The sequence below is a fragment of the Aspergillus neoniger genome (genome assembly GCF_003184625.1).
Source record: "Aspergillus neoniger CBS 115656 unplaced genomic scaffold BO87scaffold_64, whole genome shotgun sequence".
Taxonomy (NCBI): domain Eukaryota; kingdom Fungi; phylum Ascomycota; class Eurotiomycetes; order Eurotiales; family Aspergillaceae; genus Aspergillus; species Aspergillus neoniger.
Genome location: NW_020291192.1, coordinates 2,240 through 13,474, shown reverse-complemented (window position 1 = coordinate 13,474; position 11,235 = coordinate 2,240). Strand labels below are relative to the sequence as shown.

General features: G+C 51.0%; 2 protein-coding genes across 2 annotated transcripts; both read left to right on the top strand.

Moving 5' to 3' along the window:
* Positions 1-47: 47 nt before the first annotated feature.
* BO87DRAFT_451142 (polyketide synthase) lies at positions 48-7,524 on the top strand (the record flags this gene model as incomplete). Its single annotated transcript, XM_025628445.1, has 3 exons — positions 48-1,617; positions 1,714-6,511; positions 6,565-7,524. The coding sequence occupies 3 exons, from the start codon at positions 48-50 to the stop codon at positions 7,511-7,513; spliced, it is 7,317 nt and encodes a 2,438-aa protein (XP_025474032.1). The 3' UTR covers positions 7,514-7,524.
* Positions 7,525-7,778: 254 nt separating this feature from the next.
* Positions 7,779-9,717, top strand: BO87DRAFT_346450 (adenylate-forming enzyme AfeA). The gene is made up of 3 exons (XM_025620903.1): positions 7,779-8,013; positions 8,079-9,196; positions 9,268-9,717. Exons 1-3 carry the CDS (start codon positions 7,801-7,803, stop codon positions 9,644-9,646), a joined length of 1,710 nt encoding a protein of 569 aa, XP_025474031.1. The 5' UTR covers positions 7,779-7,800; the 3' UTR covers positions 9,647-9,717.
* The last annotated feature ends 1,518 nt before the right edge of the window (positions 9,718-11,235 follow it).

Sequence of the window (11,235 nt, the reverse complement as noted above, 5' to 3'; positions counted from 1 at the left end):
GTACATCTCTCTTGTTTATTCGAACAGCGACTTTTCAGTTACTCCCGATGACACGAACAGAGCCAATCGCTATCATCGGCACAGGCTGCCGATTCCCTGGGTCGGCCACCTCGCCCTCTCGACTCTGGGAACTACTGAAAAATCCGCGCGATGTCGCCTCCAAGCCTCCTACTGACCGATTCAACGCGGACGCCTACTACCAAGCTGGCAAGGCCCGGCCTGGCATGCTGGTTGCTCCCGAGGCCTACTTTCTCCAAGAGGATATCCGAACGTTTGATGCCCCCTTCTTCAAGGTCTCTCCTGCGGAGGCCGCATCAATGGACCCTCAGCAGCGACTGCTCATGGAAGTAGTATACGAATCTCTCGAAAGGGCCGGGCTGCCACTGCAACATCTGCAGGGCTCATCCACGGGAGTTTATTGTGGTTCCATGAGCAATGATTATCAATCCCTTCTCAATGCAGATCTAAATCTGCTGCGCCCTTTCTCAGTCACAGGTACAACACCCTCGATTCTTGCCAATCGGATCTCATACTTTTTCGATTGGCATGGGCCCTCATTTGTCCTTGACACGGCATGCTCCTCCAGCTTAGTAGCACTGCACCTGGCGGCAGAGGCTTTACACAATGGTGACTGTACACTCGCAGTTGTCGTGGGCAGCAACCTGATTCTTTCCCCAGATCCCTTTATTGGGGAGTCTCAGATGCAAATGCTGTCACCTACAGGGCGCTGTCGCATGTGGGATGCCCATGCGGATGGCTATGCCCGAGGCGAAGGGGTGGCCGCGCTCGTGCTGAAGCGCCTGCAGGATGCAGTTGCTGACGGTGATCCAATTGAATGTGTCATCCGCTCTACTGGTGTGAACTCTGACGGACGTACTGAGGCACTGACCCTGCCGAATGGTGAAGCGCAGCGGGATCTCATTCGCTCAACATATGCGCGCGCTGGTCTCAACCCCCTTCGCCGTGAAGACCGCTGCCAATTTTTCGAAGCCCATGGGACAGGAACACTCGCGGGTGATCCACAAGAAGCATTTGGGATTACCTCTGCTTTCTTTGACGATGGCTCCCCGCCTGACGACGTTATATATGTGGGCTCCATTAAAAGCGTTGCAGGCCATGCGGAAGGCACAGCAGGAATTGCAGGGGTTCTCAAAGCATCACTCGCAATCCAACATGGTGTTATACCGCCTAACCTACTCTTCAACGAACTCAGCCCCCTAGTGGCTCCATACACCACTCATCTTCAAGTCCCAACCCAAGCACTTCCCTGGCCAGATCTTCCATCCGGGTCTCCACGACGGGTTTCGGTCAACTCATTCGGGTTCGGGGGTGCCAACGCGCACGTTATTCTGGAGAGCTTTAGCGGGGCTTCATCATCATTATCATCATCATCAGGTTGCGAGCTTGTAACACCGGAAATACTCCCATTCGTGTTTTCAGCTGCATCTGAAGCCTCGCTCACCGCGGTCCTACGAGATTACGTCAGGTATTTGGAGGAGCACCCTAGAGTGAACTTACTGGAGCTAGCCGCTTCTCTCCTCAAGAAGCGATCGACCTTGAGTCATCGTCTATTTCTTACTGCAGGCACCAATGAGACACTTCGGGAGGTCCTAAGCAGTGAGGTGCAGCGACGCTCTGCTGATACTTCCTCAACCATCACACGACGACTCACTCCTGGGCCAAAGAAGATATTAGGTGTTTTTACGGGTCAAGGCGCACAATGGCCACAAATGGGCCTAGATGTTATCTCTCAATGCTCGGAAGCTCAGGTTTGGATGAAGGAGCTGCAGCAGGCCCTGGATACTCTTCCGGTAGAGTACAAACCTACTTTTTCTCTTCTAGATGAACTTTCCGCTCCTGATGCAACCTCTCGGCTCAACTCAGCGGCAGTTTCGCTACCAGTGCGTACAGCGCTGCAAATTATCCAGGTCAACATTCTGTGGTCACTTGGGATAGAATTCGCGGCAGTTGTCGGGCACTCATCCGGTGAGATCGGTGCAGCATATGCGGCAGGTCGGCTGACCCTAAGAGACGCTATTCGAATCGCCTATTTACGAGGAGTGGCAGCACAACATGCTGGCTCTCAGGGAAAGTCTGGTGCTATGCTAGCAGTTAGTGCACCTTGGGACCAGGCAGAGGCCATGTGTAGCGACGCGGCCCAATCAGGCACTATTACCGTGGCTGCCTTCAATTCTCCTACCAGTGTCACTTTCTCAGGCGACAGTGACCTGATCATTGAGTTGGAATGGGTCATAGAGAGCCTCGGCTATTCAGCACGGCGTTTGCGTGTCGATACGGCCTATCACTCTAGCCATATGATCCCTTGTGCTGATCCATATGTCCAATCCATGAAGCAGTGCCAGATCCAGGCACGCCAAGGCTTCTCTGACACTAAGTGGTTTTCCAGTGTTTTCGAGGACCAAGTCATGGATAACCTTGACATCCAATACTGGAGTGATAATATGCTTCGCCCTGTGCTCTTCTCTCAGGCATTGTCAGCTGCTATAAGAGATCTCCCCGAGATGGATGCCATTGTAGAGGTGGGACCCCATGCTGCTCTTCAGGGACCCACCAAGCAAACGCTGTCGTCCATAAAGCCTGACGAAGCCGATGTTCCTTACTTTGGAATGGCTAATCGCAAGTTTGGTGGTATCGAAGCCTTGGCACTCGCGGTGGGCTCGTTCTGGGCGAACCTAGGAACCGAAACTCTGGATGTATCATCATACATCCGGCTCTTTTCGCCGTCTATGAAGTTGAACTATCTTGTCGATCTTCCCACATATCCATGGGACCACAGCCAAAGGTACTGGGCCGTTCCACGTCTATCGAGCACGCGCATCAATCGTCGGCATCCCATCCACCCCCTCCTTGGCGCCCTTACCCCTGAAACTGGCGACGCAGAGTGGCGCTGGCGTAACTTCTTGCGGGTGCAGGACTTAGAATGGATGGACGGCCACCAAGTGCAATCCCAAGTTGTGTTTCCCGCTACAGGGTATCTTGTCATGGCTCTAGAGGCGGCCCGCATTGTTGCAGACGAGCGGCTGCTCCAAGTTGTTGAGATACGTGAGCTTGTCATTGATCGCGCGATCACCGTACCTGATAACTCCTCTGGCGTTGAGACGCTGTTTACCTTCTATCGAACGCATAACAATGGCCACAAAGTAACCGGTGTGTTCACCTGCCAATCGAGCCTCAATGATGATGTCTTCCATTGTTGTGCATCCGGTCGCCTAGAGATGACATTTGGCGAGCCAGATGCAACACTCTTGCCGTCATTGGGTCCGATACCCCCAGGATTGCGCCCTGTGGATTCAGACGAGTTCTACCAGCAATTAGATGGCCTAGGGTATGGCTACTCAGGTATATTTCGCACCCTTCAAAACATATGGCGTCGAAAGGACCTTGCGAATGCCAAGATACCAGTCTTCAATGCTGGGTCAGCGCTTCTAATTCATCCTGCCACGTTGGACACTGGCCTCCAGGCCATAATGGCGGCGATGGGGGATCCTAACGACGGCCAATTATCCAGGCTATATCTCCCCACTAGAATCGCGAGCACAATATTTAACCCTTCTTTCTACCGAGTCAGCAGCGGGCAAACTCTCCGTGGCCCGTACGAAGTAGCGGCCACGGTGTCCTGGACCGATAGCTCAGGAATACGCGGTGATATCGATCTGTTCGATAATGAGGGTCATGGACTAGTCCAAATAGAGGGTGTTGAGATCGCTCCCCTCGCCCAGCCCAGTTTGGACGATATCACGACATTTGCAGAACGGAAGTGGGGTCCTTTGCTGCCCAACGCGACGCTTTCCAGGCCCCCTAGTCTCCCAGGCTGCTACGACGAGATGAATCGCCTAGCTCTGCTTTACCTGAGGGACACGCAACATCAGCTAACAGCTGAGGATCGGCAACGGCTGGATTGGCTCCGAGGCCGTTATGTAGCCTGGATGGATATGATGTTATCCAGGGTGCAGGCTGGTACCCATCCCCACTATCCTGCCGAATGGCTCAGGGGTGATTACACCTCTTCCATCTCAGCAAGTCAGAGACAAGCCATAAAATACCACCTGGCGGTCTTAGAAGTTACAGGTCCAAAACTCATAGGGTGGCTGCGTGGCCAAGCCAACATAATGGAAGAGCTACGCCGCGATGATCTTCTGACTCGATTCTATCAGGATTACGCGGTTCGGATGATGACTTGCAGTCTTGCGGATGTCGTAAGTCAATTGGCCTTCCGGTACCCTCGCATGAAAATTCTTGAGGTTGGGGCTGGAACAGGCTCAGCGACACGAGAAGTGCTCGCCCGAATTGGACGGGACTATCATTCATACACCTTCACCGACATCTCAGCGGCCTTTTTCGAAGAAGCCCAAGGCGCTTTTGAGACACATAATGATCGGTTCATATACCAGGTGTTAGATCTAGAGCGGGATCCGACAGAACAGGGCTTTGCCGAGCATGCGTATGATTTGGTCATTGCGAGCAACGTACTGCACGCTACCCGTTCCTTAACTAATACCATGACCCATGTTCGTCGGTTACTAAAACCCGGTGGACGAGTCGCTGTGCTTGAGATAACCAACACCGAAGATGTTGCCGTGTCGGCCGTTTTTGGCGCGTTTGAGGGGTGGTGGTTAGGAGAACATGACGGTCGCCCCTGGGGGCCCATGGTCTCCAGTGACACCTGGGATCAAGTGCTGCAAAATACAGGCTTCGGTGGGCTCGAAACTGTATCACCTCCAGATGTAATGGCTCAGACAGCGCTTGCGATCTTTAGCGCTCAGGCCGTTGACAGCCATATTTCGAAGTTGCAGTATCCATTGTCGGTGCCCGCCACGGGACAGTACTCGGATCTCATCTTAGTCGGAGGTTCCTGTGCCCATACAGAACGTTTAGTCACACAGGTCCGGGATCTTGTGGCCCCTTTTTTTGCTCGAATCAGCCATGCGGTTACGCTTGAAGCCTTCATACCTCCGCCCGATGCATCAAAGGCGGCGGTTTTGGTTTTGTCCGACATGGATAGTCCCTGCCTCCAAGGGGTTACCGCAGAACGTCTCCACGGTCTGCAGGCACTGTTCGGGACTGCAAAGAAGATTCTCTGGACTGCGACTGGATATCCCGGCGAGCAGCCGTATCAGGCCATGACTAAAGGCCTTCTACGCACTTTATCGAGCGAAAATTCACACGCTCTACTCCAGCACCTCACCATCAGTGACCTGGATGCTATTGACACTAGTATCCTAGCCACTACACTCATGCGACTTGTTCACACGGATGTCTACAGCGATTATAGCCTTGCAGACTGCACGGAAAATCCGGAATGGGAACTCCGGCTAGAAAACGGGATAATGATGATTCCTCGGGTGCTGCCCAGCCGTACGATGAATCGACGACTCTTCAGTAATCGTGGGTTTTCTAGTATGGACCATGTTGAGCCCCATTCGGTTCCTGTCAACGTTATTCCTGAAAAGGCGAGCCTTACCCTCGTCTCATTGCCACAGCGAGCCCTGGCAGACCAGAATTCGAATCAGCAGAGCAGGGATATTCTTTTTATTCAGGTTCATTATGCCACTCTTTCCGCTATCCATGTCCAGTCTGCTGGCTTTCTACACATTGTCTTGGGGCGAGAGCAGAAGACTCGCAAGCGTGTTATAGCGCTGTCTGTCAATCATGGCTCGGTCGTTTCTACACCAGCATCCTGGTGCTTAACGGCCCCCAGCTGGCTCTCTGAGGAACATGACGCAGCATTCTTGCACGAAGTAGCTACGGCTATGGTTGCCCGTCACCTGGTAAACACAACACCAGCCAATACTGTTCTTCTTGTTGATGAAGCTGCCACCTCTCTTCAACAAGCAGTGGCCGTCATGGCTTCCGCGAAAGGGATCAAAGTACGCTTTATTAAAAGCACTGAGGTCAGCCGAAGAAGCCCAACCACGATTATCATACCACCACGTAGCTCATCGCGTGCGATATCGCGCCTGTTGCCTGATGGGGTCTCGGTTTTTACCACTTTCAGACTCCAAACAGACAGCACCCTCGCTCGAATTAAGTCTTTGCTGCCTCCCGCAGTAGCGACCTACGGCTTACATACGTTCTACGGCAACTCTTCGGTCTCAAACCTAGAGGGTAAAGGTGATTCCTGTGCAGATATATTGGCAACGTCCTGTCTGTTTGCAGAACAGCAAGGAGGCTCGCAAAATACTGTTGCCACGATTACTCCCGGTGACATCCAGTCATACTCACTCAGCAGTGATCCCTCCATCATTGTCAACTGGCTGCATTCGGGGCCAGTTTTGGCATATCCCCTACCGGCTAGTTCTCTTGTAAACTTGAATGCCTACAAGACATATCTGTTAGTCGGAATGACCGGTGATCTTGGACGATCAGTTTGCCAATGGATGATCACCCGCGGCGCTCGATGCTTGGTTCTTACCAGTCGATCCCCAAGCGTTGACCCTCGATGGCTCGAGGAGATGTCGGCCCTTGGTGCTCGAGTCATTGTCATGACCATGTAAGTTGAATATCTCCGAGATCGATCGCACACAGTCTCATTGATGGGTCCAGGGACGTTACGGATCGTACCTCGGTCCTGCGCGTACACAATCACATTCAAGCAGACCTTCCCCCAATTGGTGGAATCGTGAATGCTGCGATGGTCCTTCAAGATGGCGCTTTTGCGAAAGCGACCCTAGATGATGTGACCACTGTTTTGAAACCCAAAGTCGATGGGAGCAAAATACTGGATGAGCTCTATCAAGAGGACGACTTAGATTTCTTTATCCTGATGGGCTCTATTGCCGGTATCATAGGTAATTTTAACCAATCGATCTATGCCGCCAGTTCGGTATTTGTGGAGGAGCTTGTTCTTCAGCGACGACTCCGCGGTCAAGTTGGCAGCGTTGTCCATCCAGGTGAAGTGCACGGCGTCGGGTATGTAGCCCGCATGGGATCGCAGATGAGAGAGAATCTTGTCAGAATTATCGGAAAATCGGTCATATCCGAGCGTGACCTGTTGGAGCAGTTCTCAGAAGCCATCCTGGCCGGCCGTCCCGACTCTGGCCGTGATCCGGTCATCATAGCTGGTATTCCTATGGCTGACCCCGAGGTATATCCCGACGTGATATGGTACAAGAACCCCGTTCTATGGCCCTACGTCCACCACTTCCGGCAGTCGGAGACCCTGGGAAGCAATCAGGATCATATTCCCACCAAAACCCAGCTGCAGTCGGCAGCGAGCTTGACCGAAGCGGCCGATATCATTGCCACAGGATTTTCCGAGAAGGTTCGGCGCAAGCTACAATTGCCTCTGGATTCAGATTTACCTGGTTCGACCCTACTGTCCGATGTCGGTGTGGACTCGCTCATTGCAGTCGATCTGCGAGTCTGGTTTACCAAAGAGCTGGGGGTAGATGTGCCGGTACTAAAGCTGCTGGGAGGGCTGTCCATCGATACCATAGCGCGCGATGCAGCTGAACTGCTGGACCCAGCACTCCTGCCGCAGGTGCGGGCATAATTAGATATAAGATATGTGGCTTAGCTAGCTATTAGCGAACCTTAGCCAATCCAGCTTTGGGATTCGGGAACCCTTTCAGGTTCACATGCTGGATTTTCCGGAGCCTGTCTATGATTCTGATTTGTAGAAGGCACCCTGTTCCGATGAGTTTCTCCGTAGACTCCGTAGGCTCCGGTGGTTCTGCTGACGACAAGGCTATAAGAGCTTTGGTTTCCCCCAACCTACTTCTTTGAGTTTGCTCTTCTGCTCTTGCCCAAAATCCCTGCTTCCAGTTCACTGTACCCACGATGAAGTCCACCCATTCTCATGACGTGGTCACTTTCTCCCTGGACGCCCAGGTGGAGTATGATCTTTGCAAGCCCTTGTTCATCGATCCCCAGGAGCCCTCTCGGTCTCTCGACGCCACCCAGTTTAGATTCTTGGTGCACAGTCTGATTGCCGGGCTAAAGGCCCATGGTCTTGGTCGTGGCGACTGCGTCTTACTCCATACGGGGAACAACGTACGTCAATTTCAGTCTACTGTGCAAGTCTCTTGTCTCACATCTTCTTTCCTTGTTTATATTAGGTTCTCTACACAGCCCTTTTCCTTGCTATCATCGGCGCAGGTGGCGTCTACATGGGCTCCAATCCACACAGTCAACTGCAAGAGCTTAATCACACCGTCTCCCTTACCCATCCTAAATGGATCATCACCGAGCCAGAGGGACTCTCAACAGTGTGTACCATTGCTAACAAGCACAAACTGCCTGACGATCATATCCTCCTTCTTGATGATGCCACCATCACTGAGACCATCCGTTTCGTACACGACCCATCCGTACCTCCTCCTCAGGCTACAGACAAAACCACCCTCCTCGCCCTTCTGTCGCACGGCACCTCCCCTCCCCTCCCCATCCCCGACGCAGCAACCGCAGCCTCCACCCCAGCAGCCCTCTACTCCACAAGCGGCACCACCGGCCTTCCCAAAGCTGCCGTCCTCTCCCACGGCTCCCTGATAGCCCAGCACGCCTCCATCGCCCATTCCTCTCCTTACCCTGTGACGCGTCTCATCTCCCTCCCTATCTTCCACCTCTTCAGCTCCCTCTGGACGCACCTCTTCCCCATTCGCTACGGGGAACCTCTCTACCTCCTGCGTGACTTCCAATTCCCTCTCTTCCTGTCCACTGTCCACCGATACCAAATCACCGAAACCTACCTCGTCCCTGCCATGGTGCACATGCTCAACCAAGCACCTGCCACTCAGGATGTCAAAACCCGCCTCTCCTCCCTCCGATACATTGGCGTTGCTGGTGCCCCTATCGATCGTGCCTCAATGTCTGCCTTCCAGGACTTGTTGCATCCGGATGCCTGTGCCGGACAAGTCTGGGGTATGACAGAGTGTGGAGTTGTCTTTCAACAACGCTACCCTGCCAATGGCAGACCAGGACAGGGTGACTTGGGAAGTATTGGACCTATCACTGCGGGGTGTGAGGCAAGACTTGTGTCTGGTGCTGAAGTGATCAAGGATGATGAAGTCCCGGGACAGCTGTATGTGAGAGGGCCTGGTCTATTCACGGGATACTTGGGACGTAATGAGTCCATGGTTGATGCTGAAGGGTGGTTCGATACGGGCGATGTGGCGTATGTCAAGAATGGGGAGTATTTCATCGTGGGCAGGACAAAGGAGTTGATTAAAGTGCGGGGGTATGTTCATTCCCTTCCTTTCCCTATTGACATTTTATTCCATTGACTGACGCACACAATCATGGAACCAGATACCAAGTTTGCCCCGCTGAAATCGAAGCCGTACTGCTCCAGCACCCACTCATTGCGGACGTCGCAGTCATCGGCACCTGTCTATCGGATGGGAGTTCGGAGGCTCCCCGCGCGTATGTTGTGCGAGCTAGAGCCCCGGGTGCTAGAGTTAGTTCCGATGAGGTGTATGATTTTGCACGTCAGCGGTTGGCAGCGTATAAGGCGTTGGATGGGGGTGTGTTCTTTGTTGAGAGGATCCCGCGGACTGTCAGTGGAAAGATTCAGAGGGGGAAGTTGGCGAGCATGAATGAGAGACGAGATGCGTTGGCAGGGCTGTTGGCGAGGTTTAAGACGAAGGATGTTGGGGGGGTTAGGGGTAGGGCGTCTGTAGTGGTTTAGTGCCATTGATTGGATGGGTCTGGTTGATGTGTGGTGGTGACGCTGTTTGTTCCACTATCTGGATGAGTCGCTTCTGTTTGTTTCATGTTGTGATGATGTTATCTATATGGATCTCGGGTATATACTATCTCTAAGTAGCTCGTCAGTGGACGATGCAACTCATTGTGTTTTATCAGTTTGGTTAACAGATATAAGATCACTGGCAGATTGCACTCGTGTATATGTGTATATAAATCCCGCGAGAGTCGATACAAATCTAAGCAAGCAAAAATATGAGACGATCAATGGAAATGATGATTATACTACTTGGCATCAGGGCTCACCCTACATCATATAGTGTTCCAGGGTACAGCGTTTTTATTTGCCCCCATCACTACCCCTCCCACAACAAAGGCGCACATAATTCCGCAATGACATAAGAAGCTTGATTTTCTTCGTTCTTTATGTAAAAAAGGAAAGAAGAATAAAAAGCAAAATACATACAAAAGAAGGTGTATGTTGGTGGCCACCGAGCGTCCCAGATTAGCAGACACTACTTTAATTAGTTTATTCAGTCATCTTCAGGGTTATTCAGGGGCGCGCTGTCAGTATTCTGAACAGATTTCTCCAAAATATACTGTGCTACTGGAGTATACTGACCAGGACAGTCAGACAGATTAAATATAAGACTTATAACTTATTTTATCTTTTATTTATTAGAATCTGTATTTTCTATTTTTTATATATTCGCTTCTTTCTCTGTGCACTGAGATATACTGAAAAATATAATTATTTGTGATAGGTTACTATCCTGAGGGATGGCCTAAGTAGTGAAACACCACCTGCTCCCGTGTGTACATGTCTATATAAGCAGGGTTCTAGGGATCCGCAGGTAGCTGCGGGTAATGATGGTCTTTTTGTGATAGAACAGATCGGTGAACCGGCTGATCGCAGCCAAAGGCATCGGAATGACGTATTATAGGGGTCATCAGGGTCGTGAGGTCATCGACAGTGGTTCTCGAGCGTTCCGTTCAGTATATAGTAGTGATTCTCATCGATCTACTACTGATCCCTAAGGGATCAGTCTACTCCGTGGATATAGGCTACCTTGTCGTTATTCTACGAATCTATAGTGTTTCGTGGCAGATTCCTTACCTGGTCGACAGGCTTTCTACCCTGACAAGTAGATCCTATCACACTTTTTATTTTTAGCCTTGTGTGGACAACACCCCTAGGTTGTTATATGACATTATTAAAGATATATATTCAAAAGTTGATTAGTAAGTTAACTTAAATAATTATGATAACTCGGAATAGAGATCCAGAGTACTAGATCAGAAAAAATAAAGTATAATAAATTTTCAAATTTCTTTGATAAGTAAAAAAAGTTATAATGTGCTTAGTAGGAATTATTATACCAGTAAGAAATTTATCCTGGTTAGATTCCAGATCAGCTATAAAGGCTCAGGCTTTTATAAATAAAGAGTTTTTTTTCAAGGCCTACAAAAGCTTTGTTTGCTCTTGTCGAAAACTAGAACATATTGAAATGTTTGTGTGATAGGATCTACTTGTCAGGGTAGAAGGCCTGTCGACTAGGTAAGGAATCAACC